Genomic DNA, 21,750 nt, shown 5'->3' on the forward strand with positions numbered 1-21,750 from the left:
GGAAAACACAGCAAACTCAAATAAACAACTTAATGCTGAATTTCAAGCTTCTAGAGAAAAAGAGAACATGAAGGCCAAAGCTTGTAGGGAGAAATTACAAAGACCAGAGGAGAAATTAATGCAAGAGAGACTAAGAAACCAAAGTTGATTCTTTGATTCTATTCCTTGATTCTTTGTAAGACTGAATTAAAATTGATAACTCTTAGCCAACCTTACCAAAAAAGGGAAGGAAGACTCAAGCCTATGAAATTAGAAATGAAAAGGGTGAAATCACAATAAACCCTGCAGAAATCCAGGATCATATATACCTACTTTGACAACTTATATTCTAATAAGATGGAAAATGCAGAAGAAATAGGCAGATTCCTAGATACATATGAATGACCAGAGCTGAATCAAGAAGATATAAAAATTCTAAATAAACCAGTATCTTTCAATGAAATTGAAAATATAATTAAAAACCTAGCAAAAAAGAAAAAGCCCAGGCCCTGATGGATATACTACTGAATTCTATAAGAAGACCTAATACTGATACTTCTCAAACTCTCTAATGAAATTGAAAGGGAAGCAATACTCCCAAATTCATTTCTAAAAGCAAGTATTATCCTGATACCAAAGCCAGAGAAGGATCCACCTAAAAAGGAGAACTATATGTCAGTCTTTCCAAGGAATATAGCAAAAATCCTCAATAAAATACTGGCAAACAATGTAGCAAATTCTCAAGAAAATTATACACCATGATTAAGGAGGACGCAGGGATGCAGGGATGGCTCAACATACAAAAATCAACAAATGTAATACACCATATTAACAGAGCCATGGACAAAAACCACATGATCATCTCAATAGATGCAGAATAAGCATTTGACAAAGTCCAGAATCTACTCATGACAAAAAATCTAAAGAAAACTGGAATAGATGGTCTTTATCTCAATCTGATAAAAAATCACCTGTGATAAACATTATACAAAAATAATGTCAACATTATACAAAATGAACAAAGCCTGAAAGCTTTCACTGTAAAATCAGAAACAAGATAAGGATGTTCACTCTCATCATTCTTATTCACTATAGTTCTGGGAACAGCCAGAGCAATTAGACAAGAGACAGAAATAAAAGGAATAAAGATAGGAAAGGAAGTTAAATTATCATTATTCATGGTGACATGATACTCTATACAGAAGACCCCAAAAGTCCACCAAAAGACTTCTGGATTTAATAAGCAAATTCTGTAGCATAGCTGGATACAAAGTTGACACTCAAAAATCAACAGCATTTTTGTACACAAATAACAAACTCACTGAGAAAGAAATTAGGAAAACAACACCTTTCATAACAGCATCCAAAAAATGAAATACCTAGGAATTAATCTAATGTAGGAAGTAAAAGACCTCTACATTGAAAACTATGGTCTTCTAAAAAAGGAGATTCAAGAAGATACCAGAAAATGAAAAGATAACTGATGTTCTTGGGTAGGAAGAACCAATATAGTGAAAATAGCCATACTTCCAAAATTGTTACAGAGATTTAATGTAATCTCAAACAAAATACCATCAGCATATCTCACAGAACTAGAGAAAATAGTCATAAAATTTATTTGGAACCAAAAGAGATCTAGAATAGCAAAAGCAATTCTGAGCAACAAAGGCAAGGCAAGGGGTATCCCAATCTCTGACTTGAAATTATACTACAAGGCTACTGTGATAAAAAAAAATAGCATGGTGTGGGCAAAAAAATCATATCCAAAAACTTAATTTAAAAAATAAATTACAGGGGCTGGAGGTTTAGCTCAGCAGCGTAAGTGCCTGCCTTGCAAGCAGGCAGTCATGAGCTTGATCCCTGGTACTGATAAAAAGGAAAAAGACCAAAAAAAAATTACAAACTTAATTTAAAAAATAAATTACAAAAAACAAGGGTATGAAGTGGGGTGCAAATCCAGAAGGATAACAGACTTCAGAAAAAGGAGACATTCACTAAAATAAATTTTAAAAAATTAAAATGAAATTCTACAAGAGCTACTGTGTGCTATGTGGTGATATAAGAGTTACAGTCAAGGAAATCTGTTTTACGACTTACCATTTCGTTTCTGATCACTGCAATACCAACGACCTGTTCCGCCACTTCTGCCACAAATGCCTGCAGTGGTGTTCCATCCTGCAAGGACAAACAGTTGCTTTAGGCTCCATGAGTGTGGTCATCAGTGTCCCCATGAGCATCACAGGTGGACAGGTGATCACGACACTCTAACCACCATGGCACAACAATTGCACATTTGACAAGCAGGACTGGGTGTTAAGTTCCAAGTCCTGCCCATGCCTGCTCACCTTCACCCCAACTCTCCAACAGGTATGATTCTATTTACAAGAAAAAACAGTGTGTGAGACTTGGTAACTTGCAAGTCCTGTGCTAAGATGGTCCCAATCAATGATGCAAGCGCAGGCCCTGTTCCTCAGAACCCACCTTCTTTACTCTACTCTAGTAGTCCCCAAATTCTATGATCTCAAGACCACTGCACACTGAAGACCCCAAAGAGCTTTGGTTTATGTTTGCAATTCTACCACCACCTTCTATATTAGGCAGTAAGATTGAGAAAAATTTTGACCTTGGGAAATTATATTTTTTTATTATTATTTAAAGAGAAAGAAAGAAAAACATGGAGGGAAAAAGGGTAAAATAATACAGAATTACAGAAAAATAATAAAAAATTACTAGTTGATAAATTACATATTGTCATCTTAGAAATAGTTGTTCAGGTGACAAAATTAAAGCATACAAAGTGACATTCAAATAGTGACACTGCCAACAGTTCTGCACAATGATCCAACAAAAACTTAGTAATATGGTTATCAGTCCTACACACTTGTTTTTTTATCTTAAAGAGGGTAAGATTAAACATATCAAAACAGAACAAAACAGTTCATAAAGAAACAATTTAAAGAAATACAGATTTCAAAGCAAGTCCACTGGAGATCTTCACTGTCTATCTGATTGTCTCTAGTTTTCTTCCAAATAGTTGCCCCCATCTTTGCACACTTTGAATACATACTACATGTTATAGAACGAATCAAATCATTACAGGATGATGAAGGGTTTTTAGGTCTTCAAGATTTGACATTGGGGAAGTCAATAATGACTACCATAGTAGTCATTCTTGACTCTTCATAGTAGCTGTCCTTATCTTTATGTATGCTGAAATTGATCTTAAGAGACTAGACTAACATCACTCTGAACAGTGAATAACAGTATTGCTAGATTTTATATCATAATGTTATAGAATTAGCATTGGGTTTCTTAGTGTGTCTTCTTCTTCAGTGTATCTGTTCACTGCATCTTGCCTTATATAATCTGTTCCTGTTAATAGTTTAAAAAATTCTTCCCATGTGTGAATTTCTACATGTATATATATCCTCTCTGTATTATAGGGAAAAACAGATCATAACATGATAACAAAACAAATTCCTAGAAAAATATGCAATGAAAAAGACACATAAGACCACAATATTAGGTGATCTACCATAGTTACTATGCTTTCTCCTGTTATTTTCAATAGACTTGTCCACATCATCAGGCTTAATATAGTTAAGCATAGTATTACATACCTATTTTTATAAAAGCGCAACTTTGAAAACATTGTAGGATTTGAGAGCAGTTAATAATCAAAACTGGTATGGATATCTTTTACATCTTGTCATCTTCAGAGCAGTTGCCTCTACTTTTAGACTTGACACTATCAAGCATACCAAATTCGAATAAAATCAGCCAAGGCAAAACTGTGGTCTAACAAACCAGCTTCAAATAAGATTAGTCATAGTAAGACAAGTAAGTAATACAGGGTTTCAGTTTAAGTTAACAGGAAATTAAACGTAGTTACTGTGGTATAACCTGCTATTTTTGGGTTAGCTGTCTGTGCACTCAAATCTAACATAAGAAGACAGACTGGAGCAAAACATAATCAAACTAAACAGAGTGATAAGACTACTGTGACTTTTAAATCCTGATACACTATTAACAATGACCTCTGCCTTCCTGTTTTAGGCTATTTTTCACCTTTCCCCTTCTCAGTATGTTTTGGGTCTCACTAGTCCCTTTTGTTTTTAGATTAGGGGGCCAGCCTGTTGTCTATCTGAGTGTTGCCCTGAGCTTGATCTTGAACTGTACTCCTTTACTCACTAAAGTCATAGGGTTTTTCTTCCTTCCAGCTGTGTCATAGCTTTCCAATCTATCTGCAGCTGCTGGATGAATTGTCCCTATTTCTCTCTGGTTTCCTGTCACATATAGCTTTGCTTTCTCATCTTTGACTTTCAGTTTATTAACCCTCCTTCAGGTTGAGTATATTTCCCATTGAGAGCATCTCGATGGAGCCTCCTAATCTACTCTGCCTGTTTTTTTTTTATTTTAGTGTATCAAGTCTATCTATATTAAAGATTATAGCTTACTGTCTCTGCCTCATGTCTGCTACTCCACTTTACTGCTATAATTTGTCCACCTTACTCCCTCATTCCAGTGTCTGCTCCATTCATTGAGGCCTCTCTGCCACTGTTGCTGAAATCCTGGTAGCCCTTCCTCTCTCTCTCTCTCTGGAATGTCCTTCAGAATTCTTTGTAGGGTTGGGTTGGTGGCCATGAACTCCCATAGCTCCTCCTTGTCTTGGAAACATCTTATTTCTCCACTAATTTTGAGAGAGAGTTTTTCTGGGTATATCAGTCTTGGTTGCAAATTATTTTCTTTCAGGGCTTGGAATATTTCCCCTCAGGTTCTTCTCGATTTGAGACTTTGTTGATAAGTCTGATGTTACTTTGATAATTTTTCCATTGTAGGTAATCTGCTTCTTTTCCCTGGCTGCTTTTAGTATTCTGGTTTTTTTTTTTTTTTTGGTAGATTTCTGGAATCTTGATTATTATATATGTCTGGGTGTAGATCTGTTTTGGTTGTAGGTGGCTGGAGTTCTGTATGCCTCATTTATCTGGATATCATTTCTTTTTCCTATGCTTGGAAGTTTTCCTTTAATGTATCTGTGAATATGCTTTGTAGTTCATTTTTGGTTACTTCTGCTTCCTCACTCACATGCTTTATTCTTAAGTTATGTATCCTTTTGTCATCTTCTAGCCTTTGAACTGTTTCAAACTCTGGTACCTCGTTATTTTTAGGAGGTCTTTTCTTTTGTGATCATATATCATAAATCTCTTCAAGTTTCAAAAGGCTAACTTTATTTCTGTCAAGGCATTTTGCCAGTTTTCAATGGAGTTTTTAGTTTCCTGATAATCTCTTTGGATCTGTTTCATGTATTCTAGGTTATGTTTAAGTTCTTCTTCAGAGGTTTCTCTTTCTTTTCTGATTTCCTCCATTCTTCCATCTGTGTTCTCTTGGGAGGGGCTTATCATTTCTTTAATTAATCTTTTTATATCTTGCCTCACTTGGATCAGAAGTACAGTTTTAAATTCGCCTATGAGGTCATGAAGGTATTTCTTTATATCTCCTGATGCTATGTCTAGTATTAGATGGTTATTGCACTGGTTCTCTTCTGTATTTACTTCTCCTGGGCTTATTTTCCCAGGTTCGGCAGCTGGAGATTTTTTTTTTTATTTCTATCTCTTGTCATGTTTCTAGTTTCTTTCAGACTGGTGTGTCCTAAGGGTCTCTGGCCCCTCTCCATATTGCTTAGGGTCTTTCCAAGGTGTGCTGACTGGAGTTTTTGCTGCCCTCCCCAGGAAATTATATTTGTTAACAAAACAAAGTTTATGAATTTTTAATGTATTGATAAAGCAAAAATTTAAACTTGTTTATTATTTCATTCGAGGATAACAGTACATATTTAAACTTGTTTATTTGGTTTTTAAATGATACAAAGCACAGTAATATAAATGATGTATTGTAATAAAAATAACTCTATTTTCCAAAACAAAAACATTCAAAAAGAGGCACTGTTTTCTGTTGTTGAAAATCTCTTGAATGTGTGGCTTAATAGAAGACAGCTGGATTCTCACATCTGTAGTCAGTCTGTTGCAATATGTTATTTTGGTTGAGATATATGTAAAAGGATTCTGTCTTCACAAAAATACATAAAAAGGGAGATACATTTAAATAATCTTTCCACACAATTATGGACATTCCTCCCCAGCAATCCACCAAAACTCAATGACTGGTAGTGTTTCACAGATTATCTGCAATGTGGCATCTGAAAAATATATCAATGAACACTATATACACTGGCATTCTATTAAAATGGGCCAGTTTATCTTGTATATAGAATGACTCTTTTATTTATACATGCTTTTGGTAACATCATGCATTTTCATCATTTAACATCATGCATGTTTCCCTGGAAAATGTCAATTTGCAAAATGTTGATCCCTTCTATTACAGAACATCCAGCATTACCTTCATTCACATCACCATCCATTTTACCAGAAAGCGTCTTAAGTACTGGACAACTGGCTCATCAAGCTCCTGATGACAGATAGTTCTCTAAATTCTGTTTTTTCCTGATTGGATTACATCATAGGGGACAAATCTGCTGGGCTGAGGGACTTGATGATTTTACTGCTTCATCAAGGATATCATTTAGTAGAACTTGCCTTTCCTTTTTTAAACTGAGATAATTAATCATATATTCACATGTGAATGCTGGGTGAGCGCAGTGTGCAGGGGATTTCTGCATTCCCTATCAGTAAGAGCCTGCAAAAGGATGACATAAGACAAGTGAGAAACTGACACTGATTCGTGAGCAGGGAAGGGGCAGGTGTGGGTGTGCATGTGTGTGCATGGTGCATGTGTGTATGTGTGTGCCTATGTGTGTTACATTCTCTGCAATTTTGTCTCTCATACAGGTTTCCATAGCCACCACACCACAACACCATACACTATAATCTCCCCACCATACTCCTTCATAACGACACCCACCACCCTATCTGGCAACACATGATCTGTTCTAAGCTTCTAAAACTGTGCCACTTTGAGATGTCTGGTGAATGAGTTCACACAGTGTACAGCCTGGGAAGGCTGGCCTTCATCCATACACGGCGGTTTGTGCGGCCACCATGCCTCTTTCCTGGCTGTGCCACGTCACCAGTAAGCTGAGCCCCAGGGTGCAGCCACTGATCTGAACATGTCCTCACTTCCCTGCAAGAGATTCTCAGGGGTACCTGCCAGGCAGACAACTGCAGGCTTAGTTTTGTGAGCAACAGACATTGTGTTTCCCAGAGCAGCTGCACCTTCTTTTTTTTTTTTTTTTTTAATTTTATTTAAGGAGAAAAGAAAAAAAAGCAGAGAAAGGGTACAAGTTATACAGATTTGCAGAAAAAAAATGAACAGTAGGAAATTACTAGTTAATGGATTACATATTGTCATCTTAGAAATAATTGTTCAAGTCACAAAATTAAAGCTTGTAAAGTGGACATTCCATCAATCCCGCCAGCCACGTAGGAGTGAGTCAGTGCCCTGCGTCCTCACAGGCAGCAATATACCCCAGTGCAGTGGAAAGTAGTGTGATTTACTACTCATCTGGTGAAAATAGCATGGCCTCAGACACCTAAAGAAAATCTGTGTCTTGGAGACTAAGTATCCTAGGCCTGGGCTCCTTAGCCCACACGGAGAACTCACACCAGCTCTTATGCCCAGAGGGGCCAGGGAGAAAAGAGCAAAAGAGACCAAGACAAAGTGAAGATAAAAGAAGGATATGGCTGGGCTCCTATGCAGTGGGTGACAATGGGGTCCCAGGACCCTGAGCCTGGCACAAGAGTGCTGCTGGGTGGGCACCAGATACCCGTGGGTCCTGAGCTCCCTTCCATAACCACGGTCAGAAGTACCTGTTCTGGGGACCAGAATCCACCTCATTTTATGTTTATCTGCAAATTCAAATATTCTACCCTCACAGTACGGTTGTAAGGAATCTCGTCACTCCTGTCAGGGCCACCAGTGCAGGTAGCAGCCGCAGCTCCAAGCCCTTCAGGTTCCTGTTTCTCTCTTCCATGCCCCTCTGTGATCCCAACTAAGCTGCTTCCCACATCCTCTTCTACTGTGGCTCCAGGCAGGGCCACATCTGCGCAGGCTGGAGGGTCCCACACATGTAAGGAGGAGTTGCTGCTGCTCACCGGGTCTCTGCGGGCCTCGTTGTACTGCGCCAGGTCCTCTAGGATGCTTTGGCTCAGCATGAGGGAGCTCAACAGCTGCTCTACACCGGGCGTGTCTGCACGGTTGGCTAATCTTACAGTAATGGACCTGGAAGGGGAGAGAGGCTTTTCTCAGGTTACAGTGCTAACCATGTCCGCTCCCCAGATGGAGCCCAGCTTATAACACGTCACGCTTACCAAAATAATAACCAGCAAAGTGCAGGTGGGCGACACTGAGGTTTAAGTAGGTTTATACTCATTTTACTATAGAAAAGCTAAGAACAAACATCCGAAAAAGTGCAAAGAACAAGGTAAAGTCACAGATAATGTCATTAACCAAAGGTAAAACTATTATGCCTTTTGTTTCTTTTTGGTGTTGGGAATTGAACTCAGGGTGCTATGTCCCCAGCCACTTCTGTTTTTAGTTTTCAAAATAGGTCCTCGTTAAGTCACTGAGTTGCCAGTTTCAGCTTGAACTTGGAATCCTCTTGGTTCAGCTTCCCAGAATGCTAGAAATGAGGTGTGCAGCACCATACCTGACTAAAGTTACACTTCAAATACGTGTAATGTACGGAATTCAGAACATTCAGCACTGTGTTTCATTTCATGTTGGAGAGCTATCTCACAGGCAGAGAAAAGTGCCCCCACCCCTTTAAAGATTGGTCAGAAGTTAAAAGTTACGTGGACTGGGGCTGCTTCCTGAGTGCGTTCCCCACAGAGAGGCCCGGGCTGCATGCAAGCTCCTGTGTCTGATTTGCTTCACTGAACATTAAGGCCCCAAGGTGCATCCATCTTCCTACAAATGACTCAAGTTCATGCTTCTTCATGGGAGAGCAGTGCTCCACTGTGTGTAAATACCACGGTGTCTTTATCCATGCATCTGCTGATGGTCATGTAGGCCTCTTCCAAGATTCAGCTGTCACGAACTGTGCTTTAAGTGAAAGAATTCAGTTTGATACACATACTTTTCACCAAAATCTATTTCTACTAGATTAAAAATGTACAGGTGTAAAAGAATCCATAGAAAATACAAGGGAAATACTCAAGAAAATTTAAAATGTATGTCTGTACAAAACCCTGTACATGACAGACTCTCTCTGATGAATGTGATCCTTAGGTACATCTAACATGGACCAATAAAACCTAACATAAAACGAGGAAGTAGCATTTGACATCATAAAAAACCAAAAAGATCCTGTACATGCATGCTTACAGAGGTGTTAGTAACAACAGCTTCAAAAGAAAAAACAGCCCAAATGTCCATCAACTGAGAGACACACAAGACATGACACATACACAGAGTAGAGTATATTCACCCAGGAAAGGAGATGAAATAGTAACACAGGCCTCAATATCATTGAACCCAACACACATTATATGAAAGAAAAACAAGCTGTCTACAAAAGGCCACACATTATATAATTCTTTTTATGGGAAATGTCCACAATACAAATACTTACAGAGACAGGGGCTAGGAGAACGGAATCAGAGTGACTGCTTACTGGCTCTGGGGAAGGCTTTGGGGTAACAAAAATGTTTGGGGGCCAGGATGCTCATAAACCTGTACTTGCTATTAAGCAGTGAGCTTTGAGTGGGTGAACTCTATGATTACAGCTCAGTTTATACTTTATACACACACAGGCACACACACATTCAAAGAAAAGGAAAAGGAAAGTGGCCAGGAATGGCCCTAAAAATGCACTCATATAAATATCGGACAAAATAGACCTTAAAATCAGAAGGAGAAAAAAGTCTTTTGTTGTTGGTAGTGTTTTTTTGGTTTTTGTTTGTTTACTTGTTTGTTTTTGAGATAGGGTCTTGCTATGCAGTTTAGGCTGGCCTTGAGCTCACTTTGTAGCCCAGGCTTGTCTTAACTTGCAAAGATCCTCCTGCCTCAGCCTTCTGAGTGCTGAGATTACAGACATGCGCCACCACACCTGGCAAGAAAAAGTCTTTATTTGATAATAAAGGTTAAAAGTACACTGGAACATATAATAATCTTAAATACTTAGACATCTATCAACATAACTTCAGGAGAAAACTTGACAGGGAAACTGGAATCAGACAAAAGATTGAAAATATGTGCAGGGTTTGGATATGTTTCAGCCAAAGGATGGCACAGGCCCCAGGGAGCCGGGCTGGCTCCCAGTGGCTGTCGTGTTGCCCTCCTCCCAGCAGCCACTCCTGACTGTGTTCACGGCAACTCCAGCCTTCCGCTGGCTAGGAGCTTGGGTTCACTTCGTCTTTCTGTAATGCCTTTCTTTCAGCCTGGCCACCCGTGGAATTAGCTCTCCCTTTAAATTCATGAGGACCCACCCACTTCTCCCAGCCTCTGGAGCCTGTACCCCCCAGCTTCTCCAGCCTCGGGTGTCTCCATGTTTTCATCATTGACCCCCAGACCCATCCCCAGCAGAGGCAGCAGAATGATGGTTGTGGACCATCAGGTCTAATCACAAGACACTTCCACACAAAGCCCTGCAGTGGAGGTGCTCTTAGTTAGCTCTTCTAAGCCTAGGGCCCTTTCAGAGCATCTGTAAATGGGTAAAATAAAATGCACGGGGCGACCACATCTGAATTTCATAAAATAAACATGATTCAGCAGTGGCCTAACAACAGCCACCATCCTGCTGCATAGATGAGAATAAGCAAGAAGTGGTACTTGAGGATATCCACGGAGACAGGAAAACACTCAAGGTCCCCAATGATGCAAAAACACAGCTACTGTGGCTACTGCCGTGGCCTGTGACCCACTTTGCAATGGAAGCAGAGGCTACTATTTCACAATACAAAGATGTACATTTTTGCCTGAATTCCACCCTCTATGGACCCAGTGAAAATCAAAGCCCTAGAGGAGCCGGGAGCCCTGGGACCACAGCCTCCTCCCGTGTCCTTTGTCCAGGGTCTCAGCTTTCTCTGATTTGTGTCTCAACCTTCAGAGTCTGGCTTTCCTGCTCGGTCTCCCAAGCCACCATGCTGTTCCTCAAAAGGGCTTGGAACCTTCCCCAGAGTCTGGGCTCCCACCCATGGCCTCTGAGCAGTTCTGCCCCTGGGCATGAAGTGTCTGCTAGGCCACCCCCTCTCTGTGGTGCCATCCCCTGACCCCTAGGGAAGAATCTGGGAAGCCTGACCTCCTAGCCCTACTCCTGTTCTCTGTCTCTATGCACTTTCTAGCTCCTGTTTAGCTTGTTCACCACTTGTCTTTGCCCGTTAAGATGGGACTGCTGGTCTCTAGCCCCTGCTGCACAGCAAGCCTAAAGCCACTCGGTGCTCAAGCAACAGCTGTGCAGGGATCAAGCCTCCTGTGGGGCGATGGCTGAGGTAGCCCATGCTGGAAAGTGAGCAAGTGTGTGATGTCCAATCCCAGGAGGCTTTAAAAACACCACAGTCCCAGGGTCTCCCCAGCCCACAGCAGTGCTACTGAAGTGGGATTCTGGCTGCTTCCAGCCAAGGGTCGCAAAGGCACAGTCACTGTCTCACTCCTCTGTCCATGAAGCTCTCATACAGTTCATGGGATGTGATTGTGGCATGTCACACTGTGATGCTTCTGTGCCTGTCCTGTGTGTGAGCCAAGGAGGATATGCAAGCATTCCCATCAGGAGGAGGAAGGTCAACACTGGACATCTCCCTCCCGCTGTGAAACTCCGCATCCCACCCAGGACAGGTGCCTTAGACACAGGGGTGAGATGGCTGCACAGTGGGAAGAGACCACGCAGGGTTGAGCTGCATGGTAACTACAAAACAACAACCAGTTTTAATTGTAAAAAATGAAACATCTCATTAATCCTTTTTATACTGACTACACGTTGAAAGAGTATGTTAGATATAATAGGTTAAATAATACATACTGTAATTTTTACCTACTTCGTTTGATTTTTAATTTAATGTGGGTTGTTGCTGTCAGATTTACAAGGGAAAGGATTTAATACATGACACATAATTTGTAGGATTATTTTATAATATTCATACAGAGAGTCAAATGCTAGGGTGCTAGAGTTCTTTCCACACATTAGAGGCCCAAAGAATCCAGCTTAGGACCTGGAACCCATAGTGGTGTCCTACACAAGTCCAACTGGAGGCCTAGAGCCCATGACAATGTCTCATGCAAGTCTGTATCGATTATCTGCACTGGGAGGCCCAAAGCTCAATGGTGGAAGCTAGAAAATCTATGCCAGTGTGGTAAAGGATCTGTGCCAGCAGCTGAAGGATCTGCATTGAGCCAGGAAATGATGTTGGAGCTGAGGATCAGAGTCCCCTGAAGAGAACCACAGACATCCTTACTAACAATGAGGACCGGAGCCCCACCAACGATGAGAATGGCTGAGCTTGTATCAGGAAAACCAGGATAACAAGCTTCTCCAGAAAAAACCACACACCACCTTCCCCTCCAGGTCTCCTTTTATGCTTTTGGCAATAATTGTCTTATCTATCCACTGGCTTCTCCATCACCATAAAAAGGAAGGACCATTTCCCTTGCTCACCTTCACTGGCCTGGTTCCTCTCACATCTCTGGCCTCCCTCTCTTTGATGATTCTGTACACCAAGTCCATGACACTTCAGGAAACATCTCTAGAGCCCTAGGTCCCCTCCTTTGGAACCTTGGCCACCTGCTTCCCAACCATATGCTTTCTTTCTGTTTTTGGCTGTGTGCTCTCAAAGGTCAGAGTTTATAGTATTTAATCAGACTACATATGTACATAATAAAATAAGAAATTGCATAGGAAAGTAGAGTGAAAAAGACTTGCCACTTAAATTTTCAAACTCCAGTTAAATGAATGAGTTGTTCCAGCTATCTATAAATTTGTGTGTGTGTCTAGTCACTCGGCCATGAACAAAACGAGCAGCTTCGATGCCAATAACTGACGACAAAGAGGTGGAGGGGAATGACCAGAGCTTTTCTGACTCCAGAGGGATGTGCTCTGCAATGTACCCTGAAAGGATACTGTAGTCACCAAGAGTGCCTTTTAAACCTACACCAAAGAAACAAGCAAGCAAAAACACTTAAAACCCACACATGAGCAAATAGTATAACACACACAAAAAAACCCAAGCTTCTCTTGGATTCTGTTCAAAAGATTCAGTGAAAAGAAAGGGCAAAGAATCAATAGCACTGAATTCTCTCTGCAATAACCTGGCCAGAGTAGGCCACACGTGTACTCAGTAAGCAGAACGGTTTAGCCAAGGGGCCCACAGGAGACAAGGAAAGCTGGCTACCAGGCCTAAGAGAGCCATGCAGGGTAAAGCAAATAAAATGGACACACAGGGGAAGGTGCTGTGTAAAGGCCAATCATCTAAGGGCATTTTTATTTACTCTGCAGAGTGGACAACTGGTTTGTGATCTAACTTGGTAGTGCTTATTTACAGAAAATAATTTCTGCACAATACATAGAGGCTGGGCAGATAAGCCAGGGATACACAAATTAAAAACGTCACACTTCCGAGAGATACAGTGTGGAAAGGCAACAAGGTGGTGTGAGAGGCCAGTTCCCCCAAACGTGTCCGCTGTTGATGAGTGAACAGAGGCAATTCTGGGGCAACACTAAGACCGGGCCATCTGCAAAAGTGAGGCTTTTTTTTAACTGAGCTCACATCCACAGCATGTGTCCAATTCCTTGTGTGGAGCTGGGAGTGCGCACATGACACATCTTCACTCCTCTGTCCATCCTATTTCCCTCCCCTCCCCTTCCCTCGATCCCCTTCCCCTTCCCTATCTCCTATTATCTATCTTTTATTTTGCTCTTTATAGTTTGAATTTTTCATGTAAGAGAAACTGTGCGATATTTCAGCCTGCATGTCTGATTCCTTTCACTTAGCGTTATAGTTTTAAGGTGCATCAGTCTTCCTACAGATGACTCAAGTGTATCTCTCTTTATGGCAGAGCAGGGTAAACACTGTGGGTAAACACCACATTCTCTCTATCTATTCATCTGCTGATGAACCTACCAGCCACTTCCAAAAGAGATCAAAGAAGCAAATGTTACGCTAGAAACACTTAATCTGCTGGAAGACAAAATAAGTAAAACTCTGGACAAGAACTCTAGTTGCACAGGAAATAGTACTGAGAATCAACAGATAGTATCACATCAAATTGAAAGGCTTCTGTACAGCCAAGGAAGCAACCAATGGAGTGAAAAGGACCACATACAGGATGGGAAAAAAGTTGCAGCTGCTCCTCAGAGGCCTGCTATTTAGAATACATAAAGAGCTCAAAAAATCAGACCTCCAAAAAAACACAAAAAACCCAATCAAAAGACTGATAAATGAAATGGACACTTCACAGAAAAAGGCAAAGAATGATCCTGTACACACTACTTACAAACTCAGTCACAGTTAAGTTTAGAGACAGCCTGGAGATGACCATATCAAGTGGCAGTGTTACCAAGAAAGCATTTAGTGTGTGCACATCTGTGCAAATGTGAACATAACGTTTAGGAAGTATTCTCAGCTCCAAGACAGAATGGCCACTAAGGGCACTGGGGTGTGGAATGTGTTGCCAGAAGAGGTGACTGTCACTAACAACCGAATGAATTATTCGTCCCAGTGCTTGCCCGCATGGCCAGAGGGCAGATGAAAGGCACAAGAATGATTTCCCAAGGGAAGAAGGAGGAAATGAGGTGGGAGGCCAGAACATGAGGCCATGAAATTTGAAGTAACCAAACTTGGAACAATTCATCCCAAATGTCAAGAGAAGTGAAGCAAAAAATATAGAAGTGCATGATGTATTTTTTAAACTATGGCATAAAAAGTGCCAGCATCAGGTACCTGTGCCCTTGAGGTGTCACTTCCCTTAGGGCTCTGCTCCTGGCCATCCCTCCTGTGAGCCTGGGGACAGCAGTGGCTTCTCTGCTTGCTGCCACCCTGCTGTCTCATTGGCCTCATCTCTTACCTGAGACAGATCTCTTCTTTCCCACACCCACATTCTTCTCCCTGAGCTAGAAAGCAGGTCCTGGAGGCCAGCGGTCTCCGTTGGGGTCACCTGCTCCCCATTACCTGCGGTGGAGGTGGTACACAGGTGCAGTCAAGGCTGTGTGCTTTCCTGGATGAAGGAGGGCTTTGCTGGGGACCTCAGGGAAAGCCGGGGGACCTCAGCCTGAGCCTTGTGCCTACAGCACTAGACAATGTCAGCCTGGGACACGGCATTATTTTGCTGGTGCTCTGGAAGCCACTCAAGGATGGAGGCTGATGCAGGAGAGGACACAGCAGATAGAAGACAGGAAAGAGTCAAAGGCCTTCGAGGAACCAACCTTACAGCCCTGCCTATCTCTGGGCCTCCTGCAGTGGAAACCACTTCAGGTTGGGCTTTCTTTCATTTCCAAAGGAAAGTGTCCTCCCTGCTCATCTAGGTTTTGCAATTTAAGATGGTTTTAGAAACACACAAGTTAGGGGGAGTCCATATCCACACATGGGTTCACTAGTACAATACAGAAGGAACTGAAAGAACCAAAAGATCGCAAGGTAATGAAAAGTTTAAAGTAGGCATGATTGACATGACTATAGAAAATCTGTATTTGGAAGAAAATAATGATCCTTTTCTACCAAATAATATAAAAACCAGAAATGCTTGAGGACTCCTGGAGCTGAAACGTGCATATAAGCCTAAGTGCCTGTTAGCAAAACAGATTACTGGGCAGACTGAGATGCAGAAGGCCCAGGGGAGGGCCTGAGACTGCATATTTGCCCCTTCTCAGTGGAGGCACTGCAGCAATCCACAGATTCTGCTTGAAGGAAGAATCTATAAAATGAGGACCTGTCCTCGAGTAGAGAAGAGATGATCTTAAACGAGAAGCCATGTACAAACAGGCAGACGCTATCAGATGTTGAGGCCTACAATGGCCAGCAATGCTGCCAGGCCATCCCAGACAGGCTCCTTCAACATGAGGGCCAGCTGGCTGCCGGACAGCCTCCATGCTAAAAGCCAGTGTGAGTGCCCACAACCGGAAGGCATCCTACAGGCTTCGCTGCACAACGCTGACTCACGAAGGGCACTGGCTATTGCACCTGGCCCTTTCTCCTTCCCTTGCTGAGAGGCAGGTGTCGGTGCAGGAGGCTGACTACAAGAACATCCTGGCATCCCTCAGGGTAGCAGAGCCACAGAAAGGGCCCCATAGAGGTGGTGCCACATCCTAGGCACTGATGCTGGGGGCCATTGTGGTAACTTATGGTCTCTTCTGAGGTCATTCCACACTCACATTTCTGAACTTCACCGTGTGCATCACGGGAGTCCTTGAAATTCATTTGTTAGCACAATCAGATTTTAAAACTACAAACATCTCTGGAATGTGCAAGTGTGAGGCCATCTTTCCGCCATGTCTTTGTAGGACCCGTTTCAGTCTGGCTTTACTCTTTTCTCTCAGCCAACTATAGAAGACCATTTGGGAGGCTCTTCTTAAATGCAGAACGATCATCTCTGCATCAGTTAAACAGAGCCCTATCTCCATGTACTGATATGTAGAGAGATGGCTAAGCTATTTCCTTCTCCCTTTCAATTGGCTCTAAGCAATGTAAATAGGGCTGGCTACAATCTTTGAAGCCAGCCAACAGTCTCCTGTTTCCTCACATTGTCTCTGCCTATAAATGGTTGACCACAGCAGGATGGCAGCCTGGGTTTGAGCCTCAGAATGAGAGACCATGACTTCCCAGGGCACAAAAGTTTACAATCAGACACTGAAGCATGAGCCTCCTAAACATTCAAATGCTACCCCAAATGAGTTATGCAGACTGGTCTTTCTGCATACCCTTCTCTCTGCATACTGCAGAGATGCTTTCTGGTCTCCTACCTAAGCCCAGCTCACAGACTCACATAATTATTCCCACCATCCTTGCCATCACTCATCCTCAAGCCACTCCCTTCTTCACAAGTTAATAAATTCTGGGTGAGGCACTGGGGCAGGCGTTTGGTCCATGAATTCTCACCTGGATGGGACTTAGGACTCTTTGGCTGTTCATAATAATAAATATGTCTTAGTGCCTTTGTTCTTGCTGTGGGTTGCACTGGAGGTGATAGATTGGAATTAACTCACCGGGATTCCAACAACATTTTGATGGGATTACAAATATAACTTCCCAGACCACGAGGAGGATGAGGAAAGGGATTACAATATTTGGATGACAATACCAACCAAGACTAGTCATGAGTCTCAGCCTTAAGACAGTAGAGGGTTTGCTTTGTTTTGTAACATTTGGTTTTATTCTCTTCCAAAAAAGTAAATATTATAAATATGTTTAATTATTGTAAAAAAGAGAGGAAAAGAAAGTGCACTAAAGGACACAATTGCAAGTATGTTTAGGTGTATAAGGTATATGATCATATTACTAAGTTTTTGTTGGATCACTGAACACAGTTGTTTGCAGTTTCACTGTTTGAATGTCCACTTTGTATGCTTAATTTTGTAACCTGATCAACTATTTCTAAGATGACAATATATAATTTATTAACTAGTGATTTCTTACTGTTGATTTTCTTTTTTGAAATTTTGTATTACTTGTACCCTTTTACTGTTTTGTTTCGTTCTCTTTAAATAATAATTAAAAAAAAAAAAGAGAACAGAGGGTAGAAGGACCTCATACCCCACTCAAGAGCTGGACAGAGAGCTGGACAATCCTGACAGGTGAAACTTCCACTTCTAACAATGCATCTTTAAGCTCCTTGTTAGGCCAAGAATTTAGTGTCAAGAATTAAAGGAGTGATTCAGTTTTTGGGAAGATGGCCCAGCATCATGTCCTGACTGGTTGTGTCCTGTAGGTCACATCATGTCCTGTAGGTTGTGAAGGCATCTTCCTTTTCAGGACCCTGCCTACCTTGTTGACCTGGAAAAGGCATGAGACAGCAGCGGCACCCAGAGGAGCCCAAGAATGTCAGGGCTGAAAGCCCAGTGGTGGGTGATGGGCAGCTGACACTCAGGCTAAGAAAGGAGGCTCCTGAGGAGGCTGCAGAAGCCAAGGGGGACAAAAGTATGACTCCCTGGAGAAATGACACAAAAACAATTTCAGCTGGTAAATCTTTTATTTTTCAGAAAAGAACCCTGGTGTACATGATTTGCTCTGATTTATATGCAGCAATTAAAAGGATGAAGCTGAAAATGATTGGAAAACTAGGCCCTGCTGCAACCAGGAGTAATTCCCAGAAAGTTGCAGGTCTCAGCGCTGCAAAGCTTTCCTCTGCATTTTCCAGCAACAGGAATATATGCTTACAGTGAAAAGAGTGTGGGAGAAAACAAATGTGAATTAAATAATAGAGAGAGCCAGGGATTTAGCTCAGTGGCACAAGCATCTTTCTGGCAAGTGTAAGATCATGAGTTCCATCTCTGGGACCAAAAAAAAAAAGTAATGATGAGACCACTCCTACAGCCAAACTAAAGATTTGTCCTAGGTCCTGTGCTCCCTGTCAGCACTTGAGGTTCCCATGCATCTATTCAGAATGAGAACCCCAAGTCAGAAACAAATGTCACCAAAGCATTCTACTTTAAAGTTTAAGTAAACTTAAAAAAGTATTTGAATCATAATAAAATAAAATTTAAAATTTCAGTGGATAGCAAATTAATTGTACTTTCTATTACAGATATAATTCAGTCATGTGATTTTTTTGAAAAAAACATACAGAAACAGCCTAATTAAGATAGGTAAGCGAGCTGAGTAGATGTCCCACTAAAGAAAATAGATGGGAAGGAAGCATTTGAGATTTGTTGATCCAAAACTGCTCAGCATCATCCAGCACAATGAACTGCAGATTTAAAACCATGGTGAGGTGCCACTCTGTGTGTGCTGGGACTGCTGATATCCAAGTCCATATCAGCAATGCTGACAAAACTGTGAAGCAACAGGAACTCTCATTCATTGCTGGTTTCAATGCAAAACAGTCTGCCTATGTTTTGAGACAGTTTGGCAGTTTCTTAGGAAAGTAAACAAACTGGCCCTATGTCCAGAAATTTCACCCCTTTGTAGTTAACCAAATAAAATGAAAACTTGCACCTGAATATTTAGAACTGTTTTATTCTCAACTGCCTAAACTTGCAAGCAACCAAAATGTCCATTGGTAGATAAATGGACAAATAAACTACGGTATGGTGGAATTCTATGCAGTGGTCAGTGCTAAAGATAAAGGAGTTATGAAACCATGAACAGACACAAAGTAATCTTGAAAATACATTACAGCAAGTGAAAACACTGATCTGCAAGGGTTCACACTGGATGATTCCAGCAAAACTATGGAGAGAGTACAGAGATCAGCAGTTTGCTAAGGCTGAGAGGCAGGAAGGATGAACAGCAGTCAAACTGTTCTGTATTTTTTTTTTTTTTTTGAGACAGGGTCCCACTATAGTTTGGACTGGCCTCAAACTCATTATGTAGCCCAGGCTGGCCTCAAACTCACAGCCATCCCCCTTGCTCCTGAGTGCTGGGATTATACGTGTGTGCCACCATGACTGACAACATTCTGTATATTATAATGGTGTCTTTATATATGCTATTATATGCTTGTTCAAACCTACAGACTGTAACCACCAGGAGAGAATCCTATCATAAACTATGGACTTTGGTCTCTGAGGAGCTGCTGTTGGCCCACTGGTTACAACAAATGTGCCATTCTCGTGCTGGATGTCAGTGATGGCAGGGTCTGTGTACAGCTTACATGAGAACTATTTTCTCATGTGCTGTAACCCTAAAACTGCTCTCAGAAAAGATTAGTTAAGAAAAATTGAAGATAAAACAAGCAGACACACACCAAAAAGAAGTCAGCCTCTTCCCCGATTCTCACAGTCAGTCCTGCTTTCCTTAAGCACACCAAACAGGAACTTGCTTGAGCTTCCCTTTATTTTTATGGAAGATAAGAACCGGATGTGCAGATTCTATGGGATACTTTTTCCTTTTGATATCCAAATCCACTGAGCTCCTACTGGACATACAGCCAGCAGCTATTGACAGATCTCCCAGCCTCTCTGTGGTCAGACAGGGTCATGTGACCTTTTTCCTGACTTCGGGTAGGAGGAATACAAGGGATGTACAAACCACAGGAGGAAAGAGATTCTCCTTCCAACCCATTCATGGGCTCAAATGTATCCGTGGTGCTCTGGGCCACCTTTTATAATATTTTTGTTATTCAATTGCATTGGACTTATTTTTGGTGGTTCAAAAACTTTCCATAGTCAAAAAAGTATCTTGCTTTTTTTCATAATTTTGTGGGAGCAGGGAGGTGTGTAGAGACTAACCGCAGCTGCTTGTGCATGCTAAACACACCATTTGTATTTCAACATTTGTTTATAACCTTCAGAAGGCACAGATTCTTCCGGTGTGATGTTCACTGATGTACTCCAAGAACTTGGCACCAAACTTAGCACTGAGGATATAGTTTCTAATTCTCTGTCTCAATATTTACATTTAACTCTTCTGTCATCTCTGAATCTATTTTACCTTAGAGTATGAAAAGGTTGTGGTCTTTATTTGGTCCCATCATTTGCAGAATAGTCCTTTTCTTGCTCTTGTGACATCCATCTAGGCATTTCTGCACATGTACGGAAATGGCTCAGTTCAAAAATGTTTCCGTTCTGAACAATTTGGTTGGTGAACAAAAGCCTTTGGCAAAATTTTGCTTTCATTCATGTACTCTGCACTGGGTAATGAACATGTACCATCTTTCCCTCATGAACACAAATGTGCCATCTCCCCCAGAATGGTGGAATGAATTAAGGCCGTGAGCAGAAGCACCACCATATGCACACATTCATACCCTGAAGTCTTAGTATATCGGGTCTATGGTGAGGTTGTTTCTTCTGTTACATTGTTCTTCCCAAAGAATCAGCCAATAAGACATTATTTTGATGATTATGACCTACATTATGCTTTAATATCTGACAGGACACAGCTCTTCTCAGCACTACTCTTCCTCTAATATATTATTTCAGATTACTTGGTCAAGCCCCCTACTAATAAAAAGCTTTCTTTAAAATAAATTGTTAAATTAAAACAGCAGGGAGCTCCAGATTCCTTTCTCTATTTAATTTACAGGTTGTCATGTGCCCCAACATGTAGCCACTTACTTGAACAGCCCGGCCCGGTGGAAGACGTAGAGGTCATGCTGGAGTGTGCAGTCATCAAAGGGGATGACCTTCACGAAGTTCTGGATGAGGGCAAACTCAGGGGTAAGTTGGGGCACCGAAATGATGCAGAAGTTCTTGCCCTAGTGTGATCAAAAGCCAGGGCACACAAGAAGCACAAGAAGCATATATCATTGAACATGTTCCTGCTATATGGCACAAAGGAAAATAGAAGCAAAATGTATGAAGAAGATTCTCAATTAGTTTCCTATATTTTCAAAAGTAATCACACAAAATTCAGAGACATGCAATTATAAGAAGATGGAGAAAATAGCTGTGAGTCTGACTGAACCCTGAATAAGTGAACATTAGAAACAACAGCCCCTATTTGGGATAGCTGTCTGACGGAAGTGGCCTTTGAGGCTAAGAACGCTTATTCTTGTGAATTCATTGAACCAATGAGGCAGCATAGTGCCCTGGCATAGGCCTTGTCCTCACTCCTTGAGGTGTCAGAGAGGTATGTCAGGCCCTCTGGTTCTAAGATCCTGATTACACACAGTCTGGGTTATTGATCATGGGTTTAGGCTGCAGAGACAGGTGGGTCCAAATGTCCTGTC

General features: G+C 41.6%; 1 protein-coding gene across 4 annotated transcripts in view; it reads right to left on the reverse strand.

Annotated features, from left to right (window-relative positions):
* Cfap61 (cilia and flagella associated protein 61) overlaps positions 1-21,750 on the reverse strand; it is a 262,922-nt gene that overhangs the window by 176,377 nt on the left and 64,795 nt on the right. For all 4 annotated transcript variants that reach the window (XM_063248629.1, XM_063248630.1, XM_063248628.1 and 1 more), the window contains 3 exons: positions 21,137-21,276; positions 8,091-8,217; positions 2,077-2,154 (listed from right to left, as the gene is read on the reverse strand). In XM_063248629.1, coding sequence (XP_063104699.1) covers positions 2,077-2,154; positions 8,091-8,217; positions 21,137-21,276 — 345 coding nt within the window. The remainder of the gene's footprint in view (positions 1-2,076; positions 2,155-8,090; positions 8,218-21,136; positions 21,277-21,750) is intronic.

The sequence above is a fragment of the Cavia porcellus genome, unplaced genomic scaffold (genome assembly GCF_034190915.1).
Source record: "Cavia porcellus strain 051 isolate PalLab524CR breed Dunkin Hartley unplaced genomic scaffold, mCavPor4.1 scaffold_5, whole genome shotgun sequence".
Classification (NCBI taxonomy): Eukaryota; Metazoa; Chordata; class Mammalia; order Rodentia; family Caviidae; genus Cavia; species Cavia porcellus.